Source organism: Canis lupus, chromosome 4 (genome assembly GCF_003254725.2).
Source record: "Canis lupus dingo isolate Sandy chromosome 4, ASM325472v2, whole genome shotgun sequence".
Taxonomy (NCBI): Eukaryota; Metazoa; Chordata; class Mammalia; order Carnivora; family Canidae; genus Canis; species Canis lupus.
In genome coordinates, this window is record NC_064246.1 from 59,624,778 (window position 1) to 59,647,347 (window position 22,570).

At 52.9% G+C, this 22,570-nt stretch overlaps 1 protein-coding gene across 4 annotated transcripts in view; it reads right to left on the reverse strand.

Moving 5' to 3' along the window:
* The window catches only part of PPARGC1B (PPARG coactivator 1 beta), a 111,950-nt gene that overhangs the window by 15,742 nt on the left and 73,638 nt on the right, over positions 1 to 22,570 (reverse strand). For all 4 annotated transcript variants that reach the window (XR_007410318.1, XM_025434183.3, XM_025434182.3 and 1 more), the window contains exons 2-8: positions 17,478 to 17,651; positions 10,407 to 10,628; positions 7,056 to 7,172; positions 4,643 to 5,789; positions 3,660 to 3,696; positions 2,991 to 3,055; positions 899 to 1,691 (exon numbers count right to left, since the gene is read on the reverse strand). Coding sequence is in view for 3 of the 4 variants with exons in the window: in XM_025434183.3 (XP_025289968.1) it covers positions 899 to 1,691; positions 2,991 to 3,055; positions 3,660 to 3,696; positions 4,643 to 5,789; positions 7,056 to 7,172; positions 10,407 to 10,628; positions 17,478 to 17,651 (2,555 nt within the window). In the remaining variant the exon portion in view is untranslated. The remainder of the gene's footprint in view (positions 1 to 898; positions 1,692 to 2,990; positions 3,056 to 3,659; positions 3,697 to 4,642; positions 5,790 to 7,055; positions 7,173 to 10,406; positions 10,629 to 17,477; positions 17,652 to 22,570) is intronic.

Sequence of the window (22,570 nt, forward strand, 5' to 3'; positions counted from 1 at the left end):
CTGGGAACTAGTCAGAAATGCAGATTCTCCACCACCACCCCCAGATGTAAAGAATCAGACACTGGGTGGGTGAGGTCCAGTGGTCCACAGGTAACCAGCGGCCGCCACTCACTGCTCAGGACCCCAGAGCACCATCTAGTGGTCGCTCAGGTGCATCTCAGGTGGAGGGTTTGCGACCTGCACCAGCTGACCCGCCTCAGGCCTCCCTCAGGTGAAGACTCACTGGGGTCCTGCTATGAATCAGGGAGAGAAGCAACGGGTCTCCACCAAAACACGCCAAACCCCTACTCTTTCTGCCTAACTCCCCACTGACTTTTGAACCAGCTCCTTCTTTCAGACTAGTTCAGTGGGCCAAGATGCTATGAGCCAACAGGCTCAGATGCATCATCGCAGCGGGAAGGTAAAGCAGCTTCTCAACTGCTAGAAGTCCTGCACAGCTCGCCAGGCCCAAGAGATGGGAGTAAACCTTATCACTGCTTTAAGTCCAGGTGTTCTTTTTTTTTAGAATACAGATCAGAATTCTGCTCAATTTCCTTTCACATGCAAATGTCACAAATGTCCCAATATATTAAACTGAGTCCAATTTACAAATGTAAAAGCAGAAAACACAGATGAGAAAGGGACAAGTTCATTTAGACATAAGGCTGCGAATGGCCAGGAAGTGGGTTTTCTTCCTCTCCCGGGGCCAAGAGACTGGCGTCACTCCTGACCATTTCACTGCAGGCTTTACCTGCCTCCAACCGGCCCACAGCTCCCCCAGGGAGATCACCTCCAGGGCCTCTGACCAGGACGCAGGCCACACACAGAGACGCAGCCCCAGGGCTCCTCCCTCCCTTGGCACCCCAGGAACTGGGGTCCTCAGCTGCCCACTGTCCCTCTCGAGGCTGCCCATCTATACCTGAAGGTCCTTCGGGTGGCTGGTGACCGGGAGCGGCAGGAAGAGGAGCCAGAGCTGGAACGGCTGCGGGAACAGAGCTGCCGACTGGCCTTGCTTGGTGGGCTCTGGTAGGGGCAGTGGTCAGAGCGAGGGGGGCTGACCCCTGAGTCCTCTTCTTCATCCTCCTCTTCCTCCTCCTCCTCCAGGAGGAAGCTGCTCTCACCACTGCTGCTGCTGCTGTCCTCAAAGACCGTGTCATATTCAGGACTCTTACAGGAGGCCAGGTCTTCATCCTCCAGGGCAGTCTCCAGAAGCCCAAAGTGCTTGGTGAGGCTGGCACGGATCTCATGGTCTCTCAGGGGCACGCTGTCCTTGGCGGGACCCCCACTGTCACAGCTTCTGTCTTCCTCCCTGGCAGAGGCCTGCACCTCAGCCCGTGGGGCACCTTGTTGGTGGCAGTCCTCAAGGTGGACTCCAGACGGCTCCCAGGACCTCAGCACCTTCCTCTGCAGGGCGCCTTCTGGCTTAAGCACCTGGCAGTAATCGTGGTCTCCAAAGGAACAGGAGAAGGGGCGCTTCTGACCCGTCTGGGAGGCTGGCTGGGCTGTAGCATGCCGCAGGTGTGACAGGAGCTCGCTCCGTTCTGGGTGCTTCTTTGGCAGCTTGGGGGCAGCCGCTGTGGTGGGCCCAAGCTGGAGGCCCTCCAAGCTGGGGAGACTGAGAGCTCTGTCTTTGCCTGGGCTGTGTTTGATGTCTGGCTTGAAGGGGTCCTCCTCTGTGGGTTTGTAGGGAGGTGTGGTGGGTGGGGTGAGTCCTAGCCAAGCAAGAGGAGAACCAGAGGTGAGGGGGACAGAGACTCTAGTTTGGGATGCCACATAAGCAGCACAAGTACCTCTACTTCCCCAACCCAATGAATGGCAGGCATCACTAATCAATCACTGCACTGCCAGCCGAGCCTGAATGTGGCCTGGGACTCCTCACACAGTCTGCGGTCAATTCTTTTTTCCAATTTGAATTCAATTAATTAACATATAATGTATTATTAGTAGTTTCAGAGGTAGAGGTCAGTGATTCACCAATCTTATATAACACCAAGTGCTCACTACATCACGTGCCCTTCTTAATGGACAGTTACCCATCCTCCCACCCCCCCTCCACAGTCAATTCTTGAGCTGGCATGTGATGAAATCCACTTGCCATCCCTCTATAGCCCAGTGATGGTAGCCAAAACCTTCAGGTCATTTGAGATATCTCCTCCTGCTCTACACCCTGTCACTCAACAGCCTCTGATGTCCCCAGAGCTGAGAGGTGCCACAGGTCAACTGCCCTCGTGGACTGGGCCATCACAGTGCCATTGGTGCTTCCTGCATCCACCCTTGGCCTCCCTCCTCCCCCCCAGTGCACCAAAGGGAACTTGCTAAGTGCCTGAGGTCTCTTCCTTTCTGGGGCTCCTGAAGCCTACAGGATCAGGATCACAGCCTCAGCCTGGCATTCCTCTGGGCCCTCTGTGATTGCTCCTTCCTGCCCGCCCTGCCTTTGCTATGCAGCAACGGCAGGTGGTCAATCTCAGACGCACCTGTGCTTTCACCCCACGTGCCTCTGCTCCTGCAGATTCTGCTGCCAGGGATCTCTTTCCCGCCTCTTCGTCTCTATCTCCCCAACTTCTGCTCCTTCCTCCCGCAAGCTCAGATCATATGCGCCCTGCTCTGGATGCCTTGCAAAGCTTCCCAGGCCATGCTCCTGCACTGCCCCACCCCGCCCCTTCCAGTACCAATGCTCCCAGAGCTCTTGCGTATCCTTTGACTAGTACGAGTCATAGTGTGAGTCTGTCTCCTCCATAAGATGGCAGGCTCCTTTGGGGGAAGACAGTGTCTCTTTCTTTCCTAACCTTGCCCTCAGCTTATGTGCGGATTGTTTGCAGATGAAAGGCTGACTCTCCCCCTTATGACACCCTCACTATGTATCCTAAGACCCCATGCAACCCGTGCAGCAGTGGCAGGATCAGTGGGGTACACCCCCAACTGCCCAAGGGGCTGCTCAGGGTAGGGGACTTGCTGCCAGGAGTCACGTCTGCTCCCCCAAGGGCACCCTACCAGCTGAGCCCCTGGCTCACCTGCGGTGCCACAGAGCTCCACCGTCAACGTCTGCTCAAAGCTCTTCCTGCCAAAAGGAGTGTCACTGGTGGGGGTGGGGAGGACAGAGAAGAAAGAGGCCAATCAGCAGCAGGCTCCACTTCCCCCAGCATGCAAGGAGGGCAAGGGGACACTGCGACGGACCCTGGTTCTGCTGCCCATAGAGGTAGGTCCTGGGGAGAATTTCTGGGAAACCCTCATCCTGGCTTAGAGGAATTCAAAGCAGCATATACCTCTTGCAGGAGACACAAGAGGAATTTGCTGGAGGAGGGGGACAGGGCAAGCATCACTACCCTTCTTATTTTACAGATGGAGCACCCAAGTCTCAGGGTGGGGAGGAGACTTGCCCAAAGCCACACAGCATTTGCAGCTCTCCCCTGTGGAGAAAAGAATTCTTTCCCCTGTCCTGGAAAGTACAGTTTATGAAATGGCCTGAAACCTTAATTCCCCCATTTTCCCTGGGCCTGCAGAGACCTCCCTTCTAAAGGAGCCCACCTATGGCGGGCCCCACATGGCAGAGCGAGAGCAGGTGCAGGGGGACAGGGGCAGGCTTAGAGGCTGAGGAACCACCCATCCCCCCACCCCCGAGACACATATCCAACAGGATAAAGACTCATGGAATAATTAACCGGTGATTTCCAAAAATCTACCTTTGTGACAAGGCCAGCATGAGGCACCTAGGAGAGTCTGAAAAGAAGATGAAAAAGAAAAAAAATAAGATTCCCCAACATGGCATCATTAGCATATGTTTCCCTCAGGAGGAAACCCTGAACCCCCACTGGAACCCAAGCAGTACTCCCTTCAGGCATGTGACCCAAAAGTCTCTGTCATTTTCAGGAAAGGGCAGGAACAACTCAAAGCACCTTCATTCCCAGGGTCTCAGCAACATTGGCAGTGGGCAGACTACTGGAGGTTTCCGAAAAAGCAAGTGGCTATGAGGGTGATCCCTTCTGGCCAAAGAGTGCAGTAGAGTGGGGAGGAGCCCCAGGGAAGGCCAGGGCCTAGGGTACTCCCCCAACAGGTGGACGCAGGACTCCCTAGCTCAATGGGTCACTCGATACCTCTGTGCCTCAGTTTCTCTGTCTGACAATGGAGATTATGCTAGCATCTACTACACAGGCCCCCTGTGAAGAATCACCGGGGTCAAGTGGTGTCAAGTTTTAGACCAGCACCTGGCACAGCGAGTACACAACAGATCACCCGGTATGATCACCACCACTACTGTTACCATTTAAAATTCAACATCATTATGGAGCTGGATTTAAGACTCACTCCTTTTGTCACATCATCACCCAGGACGTCTTCTTTAGAGCACTTAGCACAATTTGTAATTATCTTCCTTTTTTATTTACTTTGTGATTGCCTGTCTGCCCCACTGACACAAAAGCCCCAAGAGGGCAGGCATCTCGCTCCGTGTTCATTAAGTGGTGCCTGGCCCACGCATGATGAAAAACTCAGAGATGTGTGGGTGATTTCTGAAGAGCCGCCCAACTAGCCCATTGCACAGAAAGGGAAGTCGGGAGCCGGAGAGGGGAAGGGACTTGCCCAGCACAGGGCTCCTGGCTCCCAGCGCAGTGGGGAATGCCACGCCCCATCCCTGCCCCCTCTCTTGCAGACCATCGACTCCGACTACCTCTGGAAGGGAGCCGTGGGCAGCTGGGGTCCTCATCCGTGTCCCCACACCCACTCTCACAGGGGCTCTCCAGAGCCGGGATCTGGGGTCCCCGTGGGAGCTGCTGGTCCTGGCCACTGTCCTCATCTGTGGGGCTGCCCAGTGCCCCCTCCACGTCGTAGGCCTCGGGAGCCAGGCGCAGTGAGGGCAGAGTTCCCTGGGGCTCCACAGGGACCAGAGACTCATCAGAGAATGCCAGCCAGGGGCCCAGCTCTGGGTTCAGTCTCCTGGAACGCCGCACGGGGCACACAGAGCTCTCCAGCTTCCTCCCCAGCTTGGTCCATGGCAGGCCTCGACCTGGTCTTTTCCGGCCCCACTCCTCCTCCTCCTCTTCCTCATCTTTTTCGTCCTCTTCCTCCTCTTCATCCTCCTCCTCCTCTTCCTCCTCCCGCTGCAGCCTGGCTGTCCGGCCAGTGTGTCCTTTCACGTCAAGCCGCAGTGGGCGCAGGCTGGGTCTGGGCCCGGTGCTCCGGGGTGAAGCTGTGATCCTCACCTCCTCCACAGGGGATGGGTGGCCAGGGGAGGCCTGGCTGTCTTTGGGGGGCCTGGGCCTGGGGCGGGGCGTGAGGGAGGCGTAGACAGGTGTGGCCAGGCGGTAAGGTTTGCTGACATCGCAGAGGACATCCTGAGCCAGAAGTTCCCTCAGGATGGAGAACTCGGCCCAGGAGCCTTTGGAAGGGTGTTGGGACCGGGGCCGGGGTTTGACCTGCTTGGAGGGGCTGCTGCAGGGCTGGGGGGCTGGCTCAGAGGCCTGGGGGGGCAGCTTCCTCTGGGGGAGGCAGTAAGTGTGCATGTAGCGAATGAGCTGCACCATCGCCTGCATGTCTTCCCGGGACACCTGGGTGCCAGGGCCTGCCCTGCCCGGTGTTGGGGAGTCCTGGGGCAAGGCTGGAGCTGGCTGGGGGCTCGGGCAGTCCTCACTAGCTTCCTCATCCTCCTTGGCTGGGAGCGGGGGACTCAGGGCCGGTGGTGGCTGCAAGCCCCTGTCTGGGGAGCGGGCTTTAGTCTGGGGGCAGGATGGCACTGACGTGAGGTGCTTATGCAGTTCTGTACAACTCCGGCCCTGAGACTGCACTGTGGGGGCCTTCTTGTCTTGGGTGCTGTCCATCTAGAGAGAGAAGGAGGACATGGTAAGGAATGAGGCCCACATTGCCCCCTTCACTCTGCCCCATGCCTACAGCCACTGGCTGGGGGCAGCGTGGCACCAGGCAGTGCTCAGGTGACAAGGAACAAAGGAGTGACCAGCCTCCTAACAGGCCTCCCAGGCACGGATTTTACCCCTTCCTGGTTCACTCCCCAAGCCCTGCTCTGACCACCCCGCTCTCCTGCACTACACACTTCAGTTGTGTCACCAGGATCTACATTAGTGGTGGTCGGCTTGGGCATGGGAACAAGGAAGAAGTGTATGTGGGAGTGCTGGGGAGATTTCTGGGATGATGGGAATGTTCTAAACTCAATTGTAGTCATGGCTTCACAACTCTGTAAATTTACTACAATCATCGAATTATACTTTTATTTTTTAAAGATTTTATTTACTTATTCATGAGAGACAGAGAGACAGAGACAGAGAGAAAGAGAGAGGCAGAGACATAGGCAGAGAGAGAAGTAGGCTCCATGCAGGGAGCCCGATGCAGAACCCGATCCTAGGACTCCGGGATCATACTCTGAGCCAAAGACAAGACACTGAACCACTGAACCACCCAGGCATCCCCGAATTATACTTTAATAAATGCCTTTATGATATTTAAGTGACACCTCCATAAAACTGTGTAAAAAAAAAAAAAAAACATCCTGATTCTGCCCTGAGGGCATGGGATTGCGTGCAACAGTCCCCTGCAGAAGTGTCTAGGGACCAAAGAAAAGGACTGAGCGTGGGCTTTGAGTAACGGGAATGCTAGGAAATCACCTGCGAAACCTCTCTGAAAGTCTTAGAAGATGGAGCCCAAGGAGGAAAAGGGATTTGCTTCATTCCCTGGTGTTCACGACAGAGCTTTGGTTGCTCCAATGGCTTCTTTCCCCAGAAGAAATCCAAACTCCTTATTGAGGTCCCCACAACCAGTGAGGAGCTTATGTTTCAGTGTGTCACCCACTAGAATAAGCCCACTGAGAGCAGGCCACATCTTTCTCATCCCTGTTCTAACCCATCCTCTAACACGGTGCCTGCAATACTGAGGTGGAAGAGAAAGCCCAGTGCTCTCCCTAGAACCCCAAACTAGCCTGGGTCTCAAGAAACACCAAGCACACCAGCTACAGGGGTAATGGAGGGAAACCAGATGCTGATTGAACTTGACACCCTCTAATAAGAGTGGAAGGTTGCACCCCCTTAGAGGCCACCTGGGAGCCCAGGTGGATTTTGGGATGTGCACACAAATACCTTGACACAAGGCCGCTGATTCCTGGACCTGAGGCCTGCCTGGCGCCAGGTGGTGCCTTCCTTCTGGGTGTCGGAGCTTGAGGCTGGGTAGGATGTGGCGAGAAGGAGTTTCTGCAGCTGTGGGAGAAGCAGAGAGGAGGGGAGCTGGGGCTGTGCTCCGCTGGGGGACATGGAGAAGTGTGTGGCGGGGAGAAGCCTAAGCCCAGAGCTAGCTTCTAGGGACCGAGCACGCCCTGACTCTGGGTCATCACAGGACCATGGGAAGAACACAGGGAGGGCATTTAATGACCTAGAATGTTTCCCATTACATTAAGCACAGAAAGCAGATTGTCTAACAATGTAAGACACACACAAGTATCCCAATAAAATATAAATCCTTTTCAGAGTTACTAACCCGAGAGGAGTATCTGTGACTTTGAGAAATTCCAAACAGATCTGGTGTCATGTCTTCCCATTAAAATATGCCACGTACACCTTACTGGGACACTCTGCATATGCTTGCGATACACATGCGCATGCATACACACAATCTGGAAAGTCAGGTACCACAAGGATTCTTTGGTATGGGATTCCAACTGACTTTCCTTTTGTTCTTTTTGCTTATTCATACTGCTTTGTGTAAAGTTAATTTCTTTAATTTAAAAAGAAATGCTTGTAAGTAGTGAAAAAAATATACACTATAGACACTAAGGGGTGGACAAGTCCCCCTCCTGCCCGAGGTCCCTTCCTCCTTCCCAGAGATAACTACTATTAACCACCTTCTGGCAACCCCATTCTGAGGTGGGATTCAATCACATAGGAATGTATGTACATATCACCCCCAACACACCTGGTTGTTTGTACACAAGTGGAAGCATACTATACTAAAGCTTGTCTGGCTTTTCTAATTTTTCCATAAAAATTGCTGAGTCTCTTACACTTCTGCACCCAGAGGACAGGTGCATAGTGTATCCCAGAAGAGAGCGGGGGAACTGAGTACACCTGCAAGTCCCACCAAGGATCCTGTGACAGCAAGACTGAGAATAAGCCAGGAAGCAGGATGGCTTTTTGCTACAGCACCAAGTATTTCCTCAAGTGATATGCCCTCCAGGTCACCCCAGCAAGGAGTGCTGGGGTGAGCCAGAGAGAAGGCCAATCCTCACTCCCCTAGGAGCTAGAGGATTCCCACCACCCCACCTAGACCCCAAACCAACACACGCAGGTCCGTGATTCTCTGACATGGATAGAACGAGATTCTTGGGCTGGCGGGAAGGGATCTGGTTCTGGCCCAGCTCAGCCCCACTCACTACGAGCCCTTGAATGAGTCCTTTCCCTCTTCAGGCCTTGGCTTTTCCATCGGCATATTGGTGGCAAGCACATTAAATGATTGGTTCTGAACCTTTTTTGATTCAGGAGTCCCTCGAAAGATATGATAGAAGCTGCTGAGCTCAGAAGGATGCACAGATATGTAGAGGCCAGCCCACCAACGGGCTCTCTGGGATCCGTGACTCCAGGTTAAGAACAGGGCATCTGGATCACTCGTCAGGGCCTTTCTGAACTCTGCCGGTGTGCTGGAAGTCTAGCTGGTGAGTCTGTTACCTGCGTGCCTAGCACACTTCCTGAAATGCTCAACAGGTGTGGGAGGAATGAAGGCAGTCGGAGGCATGGGAGGGAAACACCCTGTGGCCAGCAGGGGTCGCTCTCTGCCTCTCCAGAACCCCCACAGAGAATTCCTCATTACTACTGCCACCAGGACTATTACTTAGATAGCATTTATTGAGCAACTTCTATGTGCCAGGCACTGCTCTAAGCGCTCTCCATGCATTATCTGCTGTACTCCTCCTAACAGCCTTTGAGATAAACCCTATTATTAACCCCACCTTATGGACCAGGAAGCGGAGTCAGAGAGATTAGGGGCCTCAAGGACACACAAGCACTAACTGGTGGGGCTGGGATTCAAACCCAGTCTGAGTCCTGTCAGCAGAAGCCACCACGTACGACTGAACATATTCTCACGCCCAGCACACACTAGGTCCTTACTAAATGTTTCACACCACTCTCGGGAACTTGCAGGCCGTGGGAGAGAAGAAAAAGGATCCTGGAAAAGGAGTCAGAATACCTACTTGCTGTGTGACCACAGGAGAATCCCTCCTTGCTCTGGGCTTCAGTTTCCCCAGAGCTGCACTTGAGAGTTACCAAGGGCCTTTCCACTCAAACCTTCCATGACCTAAGACCCTCGCCAGCTCAATAAGCCCTGATTTTCCAGCTGAGTCTTATCAGCACCTAGGTTCTCCAGTGCCAAGGCAGGGAGCCCAAGATACATGAGTGAGGTGGGACTTCACACGCCCCATGACATCTCAGCTTCCAGCTTCCAGCTTCCCTCTGCCTGAGTCAGCAACTGCTTTCAGTAACTTTTTGAGGTCTGGACTCTTCTGAGAATCTGATAAACACGGAGACCTTCTCCCCAGAAAAATACAACGCCATGTGCCCATTCTTCCCCATCCCACAGATACTCAGACATTTAACTTCTGCTGGGGGGGAGGAGGGTATTAACCAGTCTGACCTCTGTGGAGGGCAACCTGGAAATATCTGTCTAAACTGAAATACCGGGTCTCGGTAGACCCAGGAATCCCACTGTTAGCAACTCATCCACTTAGATGTGCAAAGGCCTCTACCAAAGCACTGACCGCAGCAGTGTCACAGGGAGAGGTGGAAAGACCTAAATCTCCACCAAGAGGGGACTAGTCAAATAAGTTATGGTCCATCCTTACAAAAGAACACAATGCAGCTAACAAAAAGGATGGAGCCGAGCTACCTGTGCTCATCTGAGTTTTCAAGGCACACAGTTCATTGAGAAAAGGTGCAGAGCCATTTATGAGGTCAACTCCCTTTTGCAGTGTTAAAAAAAAAAAAAAAAAAAGTAGAAGAGGAAAGTCACACAACAGATTGGTAATCATGGTTACCTCCAGCCAAGGAACTCAACTGTGGGATGGGCAAAGAGGTGTTTTTTTTTGCTTCTAACTACCCACGTTTTCTGCTTGAATTTTTACTGCCATTGTGTCTGTATAACCTTTAGAAAGAGGTTTACATGTAATTTCGAGGTTTTACCACACAAGGAAGGTCAATCCATGAAATCCCAAAGGACCTACAGAGTGCAGGTGGAGCCTCCAAGGTGAGCCCCGCAGTACCACAAGGAAAGGGGAGGCCCGGAAGGGACTTCCATGCCCTGTCCAGGCTGCCCGCCATGTGTCAGTGATACGTAGACATCCCCCCCACAGGGGCTGGAGCTGGCTCCCCTACACCTGCTACCCCTACAAGCAGACACCACAGCCCCAGCCACTACCATCCCCGCAGCTAGAAATAGGTTCTTACCAGTGAGAGGTCGTCCACCTCAGGTGCCGGGGGCTGGGGTCTCTCCAGTGAGGGGCTGGGACTGGGGGGTGAGGATGAGGGGGCAGGCGAAGCTGAAGTGCAGGATGGTGCATCTCCACCATCCAGGGCCGGGAAGGCAGCCAGACCCACGTCATCTTCAGGGATGTCGTCCAGGGTCTTGGTGAGCGCTGCCAGGAGGGCCTCATTCTCGCTGTCAGTTATCTGAAACGAGGAGCGCGGGTGGAGCAGAGAGGGACATAGTTAGTCAGTACCCGGGCTCAGCCGTCTTCACGTCTTCGTGGTAGAAATCTGCTCTGCACATGCAGCTGCACCACATCACTCTCTTGCCAAATCCTCTCCCATCCTTCCCCCGCCCTCAGATCTCTCGGTATCACTGGGATGGCAGATGCCTGAGAAATATGTTATCGACTCCAGGAATCACAGAGTCTGTGAGCAGGCAGCAGGTGAAACTGGAAGTAGCCTTGCCCTAGGAGCCCCAATCCTGGCTCTGCTGCTCATCGGGGTGGGCACAGGGCTATCTACCTGAAAGACACCTGCTGTCCCCTGTAGCAAGGACAGCAGCTCCACACTATAACCTCCTGTTCTAACTCCTGGGACAAGCCCTTGGTCCCCAAAGCTGGCCTCTGCCTCTGGGAACAGCATGCCATTGCAGCCCCCCACTCCCAAGGACACTGGGTGCCAGGCAGGCAGTGTACAGGCTGGCAGCTTCGGGGTTGACCATGACAATGAGAACGATGGCAATAATAAAACCGCTACTGTTCCCCAGTGGGCTCCTTGGCCATGCTCACCACTCAGGAGGGGTCAGGAGCTTGGGCTCTGGCTGCGGTTGCATCTCAGATCCCACACTTCTCAGGTATGGGTCCTTGGTCAAGTTTTAGTCTCTTCATCTGTCTCATGCAACGACAGTACCTACTTCTTGAGCTTAATGTTGAGGACCTAACCTCATCTCAGCTAACGTACATACAATAAGCTGCTTAGCAAACCAAAGGAGCCTGCTGCATGATAAGTGCTCGGTCCTGCCACTACCATTGCCACTATGATGGCGGTGGTGGAGGCAACGGCAGGCTCTCCTCCCGCCTCCTCCCTCCCTTCCCCTGACATGCATGTACTAAATGGCTACTCTGCACCTGGCACCGTCTGGGCACTCGTCCTACCGCATTGCCAAGACAGGTGTGGCCCCTGCCCTCATGAAGCTTCCTCTCCAGCAGAGAACAGACTTATGAAAGGGAACAAACGAGATCATTTCAGAGAATGAAAATCTAGGAAGAAAGTAAAAGGAAGTTGCCATGGAGAAGAACGTGGTGAAGATTTACAAGCAAGTTAGGGTGGTCACAGACAACTGCTCTGAGCAGCTGGCATTTCAACTGAGGCCCAAAAGGCATGCGGGCACCAGGCGGAGGGTGGAGAACCAAAGACCCCAGGCAGAGAAAAAAATATAGAGCCAAAGTCTGGGATAAACACTGGGGGCCAAGGAGAGGAGCATCCAGGCCTCATGAATACCGTCTTGGGTAAACCTCACAACAACCTCTAGGAGAGGAGTTCTACTCTAATCTCTGTTTTGCAGTTGGAGAAACTGAGGCTCCTGGAGGTTGAACCAGGTGTCTGGGGTCATATAACAAATCCGGGACAGAGGCAGGACCTCCACCATGGCCCACATCAGCCAAGAGTTGAGCCTTTCCGATGTCTAAGACCTATAATGACGGGGGTCAGCACATAGATTGCCAGCCCACCCCCAGACACCAGCCCAGTGGCCCCCATGCCCAGAGGCCCTGGAGCATGGCAATCACGTAGCTTCCAGGTGAGGCGCCAAGCACCTCGTTCAGTAAGCCCTGGCTGCCAGGCCTGTTCTGGCAGGAGGCGCCTTTTGTCACATGATGCCTCCGCCAGCACTCTTTCCCAGGTCAGGCTGTTTATCCTTCCTTCAGGAAGTGCATCTGAAATACGCATCTCGTGACAGCCTTTTTGGCTGCACTGAATCTGTTCCGGGCCTTGCAACCAGTGAGGCAGCTGAGTAACTCAAAGAGGGGGAACATGGAGTGAAGAGAACAAATGTGCTTGTAGCTTTTGGATTAGAGCTAAAATAAAAGAAGGGTCAAAAGAAGGTTCTGGTCGGGCCTGACCCAGGCCCCGGGGAGTATGTGTGTGGAAGAGGTGGGGGGTGGGGTGGGAATGACACACAAGGGCAGATCCTGGCCTGTGGACTCTGGCTTAAGAATGTGATGGGCTCATTTGACTGCTTGCTCCTCTCACCCCATACCACCCCCCGCCCCCCCACCCCACCCACACACACACACAACCACCACCCTCAAGCCAGAGTCCCCTATATTCCCAGAGTGGTCTGTTTAGCCTGACAGGGAGTTAACTAAGACCTTGGAACCAGGGACCCAATGACCACTCTGGGGGCTGACAACATGGGGCTCCACCACCACAGGGTGGTTGCCAGCAAATCGGTTCCCTCTTCTAAGCCTTGCCGCTTTTTCTGTAAAATGGGAAAACATGACTCCCCCACCCCACCACCACTGTCTGCTTAGGAAGGCCAGATCTGGACTGAAGGGTGCTCCCAAGCCCAGCCCAGCCCAGTGCCTGGGGCAGGTGGCACCTGGGCAGATTTGTTAAATACAAGGAAAAATGTACCAAACAATGCATTCTGGCCACTGGAACAGATTAGCTAGCGCCTCAAGGGAGAGATTCTAGAGGGAAGTTATTCAGAAATGATGTCACCAGCACTGGATCAAATAAGAGCCCCCTTTCTCACAGGGACAAGAGCCAGTGGTCCAGTGGTAATACTATGAATTATCACACACATCAGAGCTGGATCCCTCAGGGATCACAAAGTAACCAATGATGTTAAGCATGGGGTCCTGTGTGCCACTGCCCCCCTATATCACTACCCAATTGTGGCTCTTGTTCTTTCCACACCAGTATCTATCGTTCTATATTTCTTTCTTTGTGTTTTTTTTTTAAGAGGGAGCTGCAGAGGCAGAGAGAGAATCCCAATCAGCTCCATGCCCAGCGCAGAGCCCAATGCAGGGCTTGATCTCACAACTCTTGAGATCATGACCTGAGCTGAAATCAAGAGTTGGATGCTTAACTGACTGCATCACCAAGGCGCCTCCCATACCAGCACCTGTAACAGAGCCCTCCAAGCAATAACTGCCATTCCTCATTTCCTCATGAGGAAATCTATTTGTCACTGGTGATGGTGGGAGGGGGGGTATAGGGGTGGGGTTGTGGAGGCGGAGAAATGAAAGTCCAGGAAACAAACTTGTCAAGGTCACACAGCAAGTCAGGGTGGTGGTCAAGGATGTACTGTGTACCAGGCACCATGTGAAAATGAATACAAAATGGCAAAGACCTCAGGAAGCACCCAACAGGCTGAGCCAAAACAAAATGAGTAACAAAAGGCCTCCTCCCTCTCCTCAGCCCACCCTGGGCTGCTCCAGCTCGGGAACAGCCAGACAGACAGGGTTGGAAGCGCTGACCCTGCCAGGAAGGAAGGCCCCTCTGCCCACAGCGTCCACGGCGTCCGTCAGCACCTAGGATGATACATCACGGGGGGCCGCGCCATCCTCTCCTCTTCCTGGGCCCATTGGCCAGGCTCTCCTGCTCTGCTTGGAAGCGGAGTGCAAATTAATGGAGAGTTAATCAGGGAAGGAAGAGATATTAATAGACTCAACCCCACCCCAGCCTTCCTGAGCTGCACTCAAGCCGGAGGAAAAAGGAGGAAAAAGACTTGAAGAAATCCGAGGGAGGGATCCCTGGGTGGCGCAGCGGTTTGGCGCCTGCCTTTGGCCCAGGGCACGATCCTGGAGACCCGGAATCGAATCCCACGTCGGGCTCCCGGTGCATGGAGCCTGCTTCTCCCTCTGCCTGTGTCTCTGCGCCTCTCTCTCTCTCTCTGTGACTATCATAAATAAATTAAAAAAAAAAAAAAAGAAAGAAATCCGAGGGAAAATGCTTCACTTTGAAGGCCTAGGAGGGGCCTGAAGGAATGACAGAGAACAGGATTTCTGCTTCGAGGGCCAGAAGAACACTCAGAAATCCCCACCCCCACCCTCCAGCCAGGGGGCTCAACTGGGCTCCAGAAAACCCAGGAAATCAGTTTTTTCCTCCCTTTTTTTCTGGCAGTGGGCCCACAGATTCCATCAGAAAACTGCGACGGGGACCCTCCCCTCAACAGACCAAGAACCACTGACTGAATCCACCACGTTCCTTCCCCAGGGAGCTACTTGCCCACGACCACACAGCAAGCTGACAACCAGGTGCCTGCTTCCTCCAAAAATACTTGGTGATGGTTGTGGCCCTGGCCTGAGGACTCTGGGAAGACAGAAAATCGAGGCCACCATCCCTCCCTGCCCTCGAGGACTTGTTCACCCTGTCACGCTGCCTCGAGGTCTGTTTCCATAGCAATGGTGCCATCTGCCTGGGGGAACACAGCTCGGACCCAGGCGGTGGCTCCAGGGTTCCCGCCGCTCAAATGAGAAAGCTGAGCTTGTGGCCGCGGGAGAAGCCACGACGCCAGCTTGAGGCCGGTGGAACGGGCCACGACGTCTGGTCCTTGACAGGAAAGAAAGCTTCACAATCAGCTTCTTCATTCAACGCACGAGAGCGAGAGCGAGTCCTCACCACGTACGACGCCCCCAGAGCCTAACCAGACGCAGTTTGCCCTCCCCGGGGCTCACCGTCCAAGGGGCACAGGGAGACGGGCACGCCACACAGATGGCGCCTGGGAGAGGAAGTAACTCACCGACTGCCTAAGGAGGCGACACGACAGCTTGAAGGGGATTATCCACTTGGTGGCTATTCATGAAGCCCTGGGAGAGTGCGGGGCTCTGCGCAGAGCCCGGGAATATAATAGCGCATGGTGCCATCGTGACCCCAGGTCAGGGGGTTTAGGATGTGTGTGTGGCAGGGGGACAGCCACTGACCACACCATCACACGCCCAGGGGCGCATCTGTGGGGAATGGGTGGCACTGGCCTGGGCTTAGGAGGGCAGGTGGGGTGTGCCGACCACGACCGGGGCGGGGCTGGGTGGGCAGAGGTCGGCCAAGGTCCTCTCCGTCTGTGGGGCTGGGAACCCGGGGGCCACACAGGCTCACTTGGCGTCCAAGGCCATTTCAGGCGCACAGTGGGATCTCGGCAGGGGCTGGCTTCCTTTCTGAGGAAGCAGGGAGCCCGTACAGCTCGGGTGGGGTTCTCCATGCACCATCTCAACCTCTCTTGCTCATCAGCCCTCCCTGCCTGAAGGTATTTTCTGGAAGTGAGCCACACACACCCCCGGGGGGGAGGGGGGTAAAGCAGCGTAGTGTAGGTCTCACCTCTATTGTTCAAATAAAGAATGGAGGTCCCTGGACCTAGCCCAAACCAGAGCCCAGCCCTGCTGCTCTGCATACGGTTGGCAGAGAAGCTGTACAGCAGCGAGGGGCAGGGCTTCCTCAGATCTTCACTGACCCTTGCTCGCTGTGTGACCTGGCGTAGGTTACTTAGCCTCTCTGAATTTCACTTTCCTCACCTATAAAATGGTTATTAATAGTCCTTTCTTTATAGGTTAGGATAGTCTCAGGAAAAATCTAGACCCCTTACCATGGCCCCCGAGACCCTGCATGCATGATCTGGCCCCTGCCTACCTTTCCGACTACCCTCTGGCACAATCCCTTTAGCTGCTACCTGCCAGCTCTTCTGTTCTCCAACATAGCCAGCTTTCCTGTTCCCGGACTTTGCGCTTACTGCTTCCTCTGCCTGGAAAGCTCGGTCTCTGCTCTCTGAGCTTCACAGGGCTCCTCCAACCATCCTCTAACTGAAGCAGGGCCTCCTCAGAGAGGTCTTTCCTGACCACCCAGTCTTTAGATCCCCTTCTCACACCTGGTGCGTTTCTTTTGCGCACGTGTCACCATGACCACAGTTTCGGTGTTAACTGATCTAGGGTCACTTTTCTCTCTAGATTGTAGACAGCACAGTGTCTGACACACAGAGGGAGCTTCCATTTCTAGAAGGAATGCTACAATCTGTTGAGACTATCTGAGATGATGCTCACGGCATACGAGCACGGCACAATAGTAGGTTAAATTGTTGTTTATTAGTATTATATTGCCAGACAGGCACGGGGACTAAGGGTTCTCCCCCCAGTCTTTATAGGGGAGCATATTTCAAGGAAATAATAATAAATCCGATTGTACCCATCACTCAGTTTCAACACGGCCAATCTTATTTCCCATACACCCTCCCCTACACACCCACACCCACATACGCAAATGCAAGCAGAGCTTGCTGTATGTTGAAGCAAATCCCAGACTTATTATTCCATACTTGAGGGCTTCTTAAAGGAAATGTCACCCATCACATGCCCTGAGACTGGACGCAGAGCGCATAAGGTAAGAGGCCTTATGTTCACAGTTCTTGGCACTGCCTCTTTTTAAAGAATCTCTGGGCTCCAGTTGAAAAATGGAGACAACTGTATTTGCTCTAAGAGTTGTTAAGAAAATTAAATAAGTTAATAGACACAACAGGGACAGTCCTGCCACAGAGCAGTTGTTCAATACATGTGAGTCATCTCCAATATGGCGTAGCCGTGGTTACAAAGCCCTGGCTCAGGAGGGAGGCAGACTGGGTTTGCATCTAGCTCAGCTACTGACTAGGTAAATCGCCCCAGGCACATGACTTTTAACTTCTCCAAGCCTCAGTCTCCTCATATATGAAATGGGTTTATAATCATGCCTGCCTCACAGGGTAGGGATGAGAATTCAGTGAGGTAATAGAGGGTAGGAGGGTCTTGGGGTTTTAAGCCACCCGGGCCCACGGAGGGGCTCATTTCTGACTGGGGGGCATAGCAGGAGCAGCTCTTCCCCATCCTCGCTGTCCAGGGGTGGTAACGGGCCCAGCAAGGGGTAAGAACTCCCAAGATCAAGAGCAGATCCACGATAAGAGGCAGGGTCCCAAGAGCTTTGGTGGGTGATAAGACTTTTTTGCATGAGCAAATGCAAAAGAAGGTGGTACGGGGCAGAGCCAGGCTTTTAGGAGCAGAGAGCTACCTGGAGGCTCAGAGGACATACCTGGAAGAGCTCGGAGTCATCGGGGCTGTACTGGCTGGGTTCAGTCTCAGAGTTCTCTGGGCACCACTGCAGCTCCCCAAAGCAGGTGGCTGAGTCAAAGTCACTGGCGTCCAGCTGGGAGAGGTCAAGCTCAGGAAAGTCTGCGCAGAGTTGCTCCTCCCCAGACACCCCACTCTGAAGAGACAGGAAGAAGGAAGTTGAGTCAGAGCTGGGCTTGGCTGGACCCAGGCACAGACCCTCTTAACTCATGGTGCTGCCGGCCTGGATCTCTGGCAGCTCTCGGTCAAGGCCTGATTTTGCCACGTGACCAAGGAATGGCAAGGTAGGCCTCACCCTCCTGCAACGGTTGAATCTACCAGGAGCTAAGCCAGGCCCTGGCAATACAAATCCTGCCTGCTGCTCCATCCCCTCCTCCTTTGCACTCCTACACATCCCTCAAAGCCCTTTTCCCATAGCACCTCTTTCCTCTTATCAGAACTGTTGTGTTGAAAACTTCATTAGAAGCTGTAAATAGATACTCATGTACATTACTGTCCCCACCAGAAAGGGGATTTCTGGAATTCAATGTTAATAATGAAACAAAACCCAGTAATAATAATGGCCGACATTATTGAGGGATGACGATGTTCTGGAGAAATACTCATTTATGTTCTCAGGGATTTTATCGGACTATGTGTAAAGTCTAAAATGTGGAAGACCACCTGTCCGTGGACATAGGTAAATAAAACCATAATCACTGTAGCATGGAATACCACGGTGCATCTAAAAAGAATGAGGCAGAGGTATATGCCCAAGACATGTCAAGTGGAAATAAATTGTAGAATATAGCATGTAGAATATTATCCCACGCATGTAAAGAGAAAAATCCAACTATACAACTCTCTGTGTGTGATAATACGTAGCAAACATACAGGAAAAGGTCTACAAGGCTATAAATCCACCTGTCTGCAGTGGACGGGGTTGGGGGGAGGCCCAGAGGACTATGGTGGCAGCCCTGACTGACCCAGCCTATCTCAAAGTGTGGTCCCAAGACCGGCAGGGTCAACACCACCTGGGAACGTGTTAGAGACGATGCAGATTCTCAGGCCTAACTCCAAGCCAACTCATCAGAAGGCAACGGCTTTCTGACCCTGGTCTCGCACTTTGAACAACCACCCGTAGAAGGGCTGCCCTGCAGATTGACAAACAGCCCGAGCTGGGAGGCTGACCCAGAAACGGCATACACCACAGGCCTTGGGGGCTGGTAGACTTGAATCATAATCCCCATGTGCCAGCTATGAAACCTGGGGCACAGCTCTTCTCCTCTCCGAAGCTCAACTGCCTCATCTGTAGAATGGGACAAAACCTGCCTCACAGAGTTAAGATTAAACAAGGCAATGCTACAGCCTGGCTTGGGAGACGCTCCATGAATGGTAGTAACAGTACTAATAAAAGTAAGAAATAATAATAATTTTAAAAAAAAGTGTTTCATGGCAGTCAGAGAGCGTAGACCTGTCTTCGAGAACAAGAAAAGGCCTATGTAACGCTTAAAAGAAATAGGTTTTGCACAGGCCTTTTCCTTAATTGTTCCCACTTACTAAGCCTCATAAATTATGAACAAATGTATATTATTAGCTCAACTTGACACAGGAAAAAGGCTTTTATCCGAATTTGGGTCAAATGTCTTAATTGGTGTTTTGCGAGAACTCTGTATCCATGGGCACCACCAGCGCCAGGTTCTCTCAAGTGGCTGGTCCCCTGTTCTCAGACCAGACACCAGGGTGCTCTGCGAGCCTCTGTCTCCAGGGCCATCCCTGGGATCGCTGCAGGCCCCTCCCAACACCCTACTACTACTACTGGCCACCACCACTCAGTTGCCCTGGCTGCAGGAAACACTTGGGTGGATTCTCAGCCACCTCCGGGGGCTTCCTTCCCCTCTTTGTCCCATCAGACTGTGGGGATGCAGCTAGATGGTCTATTTCCAGTTTTTGGCTATTGTGAACAAAGTCTGCAATATGTGTGTACACATCTTCGTGTGGACATGCACCTTTAGCCCCCTTGGGTAAATGGAGTGGCACTGCTGGGTCACAGAGTCAGCATATGTGACTTTTTAAAAACTACAAAACCATTCTCCAAAACTGTTGTGCCATAGTACATGCTCACCGGCTGTGCTGAGAATGCCAACTGTTCCACACCCTGCCCAGTGCTTAGTGGTGTCAGTCATTTTAATTTTAGCCGTGCTGGTGAGTGTGCTCCCGCATTTATTAAATGCTACAATGAGCCGGGCCCCGAGATATGTAAGACAGTTTATTCCTTCACGAGTTGGCATCTTAGGAGGGGAAAAACACATAAATACTTCCTTATGGGTGGTGGTGGTGCTCTGAAGGAAACAGGCCAGGTGTGCTGAGCGAGGGTAACAGAGGGAAGGGAAGTCTCGGATAGTGGGGGCTCAGGAAACGCTTCCTGGAAGAGCTGACTCTGAGTTGAGACTTGAAGGAGTCAGGCAGTGGAAGATGTGGGGAGGAATGTTCTAGGCAGAGGGCCCGGCAAGGCCAAGACCCAAGCGTGGGCCAAGGCTAGAGCATAAAGCACTGACCAGAGGTCAGTGAGGCTGCAGCTCGGGGAGCGAGGGGGAGATGGGGGAAGATGCCTCCAGAGAGGCAGGTGGAAGCCGGATCAGGGAGGGATTGCAAGGGATTTGGGTTTTACTCCAAGTGTGATGGGGGTGGGGCCAGCACAGAGGCGCAGGCAGATAGGTTAGGCAGGTCGAGCATCCAGGAGAGGGACAGGTGGCGGGCTATGAGATCCCACTCTGCTGCAGTGAGGGCCAGAGCAGACTCATGAGTACTGGGCAGCTGGGGTCCCCCCGGTCAGCAAAGCCTTTAGCAATGAGCTCTCTGGGAGCTCTTTCTATGTCCCCGATCCCTCTCATCCCAGGAACTCAGCAAAGCCACATTTGTAGGACCTGCTTCTTGAGGCTTAGAAACCACTTTAAAATCAGAGTCTCAGAATCCCAGACTGGCCAGGAATTGGCAGCCCTGAGAGGTTGTCCAGGAGAGTCACTGCAGACAATCTGGGAGTCAGAGGCCCCTTCGGGAACCAGACAAGAGCTGTGGATAGCCTTTATGTTGCCCATAAAACATGTCTGAGCAACGCATGCACATGCAAGAAATGTATATGTAACTTCCAGGCCTTCTCACAAAGCTTCAGAATTCCTGGCCTGCTTGGTCTCCCTCCTTCACTTCACAGGAAGGGAAACCGAGGCCCAGGGAGACTAATGGATTTGCTCGGGGTCATCCAGTGAGTGTCCTTCCCATCCAAACCATGCCGCCTCCTTTACCAAACACGCATTAAATGGCCGTGACTATTGCACTTATGGATTATCCACAGCAGCACAACATACTCAAAGTGTACCTAGGACATAAAAATAAAGAAACCTCAGCTTCGCGGCCTTGTCGATTAGGGCTGAGGCCACTCTCTGGCTAAAAACCATTAAGAACTGCATTAATAGTAATTTCTCTGGCCTTCTCCATATTTAGAGAGGCTTTTTGAAGGGGTGCCTTGGGTGACCCAGTTCTCTTTGAAAGGTCTGACTTGAGGCCTTGCTCCATCCCGGGCTCTTCTGCAGGCCCCCTAGCGGAGCTGGAGGGCACAACACAGGACTCACATCCATGGTCATCAACAAATGCTTGCTTACCAAAAGCCAGGGCCGCACTACATGCCTTAGAAGTGTCCTCGCATCTGATTCTTAAAGCAACCCTGCAGGGCAGGTATCATTGTCCCCATGTTATTCATCAGAGAACTTGGAGATCCAGGCCCTCAGATCAGCCTGCCAGGGCTGCCATCACAAAGCACCACAGGCCAGGAGCTTAAACAACAGGAATGTTTTATTTTCCAGGTCTGGAAGCTAGAAGCCTGAGCTCAAGCGGTTGGCAGGGGTGGCTCCTTCTGAGGCCACTCTTGTTGGCTTGTGGCCTTCTCCCTATATGCCTTCCCATCGTCTTGCCTCTGTGGGTGCCTATCTTTCCTCTTTTGATAAGGAGACCAGCCATACTGGATTAGGGTCCTTGCTAATGACCTCACTTAAACCTGCTGACCTCTGTAAAGACCCTATCTCCAAATCAGGTCATTTTCTGAGGTGCTGGGGGTTAGGTGCTGTGTGGTTAGGGCTCAAACCTATCTTCTTTCAGAAGACACAACTCAACCCACAGTACCCAGGGTCCCAGAACAGGGAAGCAGAGATTAAAAGCCAAGTCTTTTTGCTCCCTGCAAAGCTTATGCCATTGCCTGGCATCTGCTTCTGAAAGTGGACAGGAGCATTCAAGACCATTTATATTCCCATTTACAGGCGGGAAGGCGGGGGGTTTTCAGATAAGGGCTGAGAAAGATCCAAATCACATGGCAAGTTCAGGGACAGGTCTGGGGCCACAAACACTGTGCTGTATACTGGACTCATGCAGATGGCCAGCCATCTCTGGTCCCCACCAATGGTCTGCTTACACCCATGCCATGGGATGTCCCTCTGGTTGCTGAGCCTTCTGTACCCATTCCTCCAGCAGCATCATATCCCTGATCTGAAAAGGCTGCGGCTGCCCTAAGCCAGGGAGATAAATGGCCCTAGCAGTGGATTAATGGTGTTTTGTACAGATTCACATAAGTGGCTTCATTGGAAGCCTGTGTATCTTGTTGGAAATCGATTCTCTGCTTAAGAAAGAATGCATCTTCAGGAAAAACTGGTGGCTCCACTTTCCTGACTGCAATCAGCAAATTGTCAAGCTTAGTCCTTGGCCTAGAGCACACTGTCAGAGTCACTGAGTGGTAGGAAGCAGGAGGGGGAAGAAGGGAGGCTGCAGTGACAGAGCCTGGATTCTGGGGCTGTGCATACTCACTATGCATCCTTTACCACGTGTGCACTTCACAGTCACCTGTCCTCCCAGTTCTCACTGTCCCTCTCTAGAAAAGAGAACATCAAAGGGACAGACCCCTCTTGCTCAAGCATTCGATGCAATTCTGTACTAATCTAGTTTCTGAAATCCATATAGGCTTTCAGTAAATATCTAGGTAGAACCTGGCACTTAATAAATAAGTGAATGAATGAATGAATTTACCAAGGG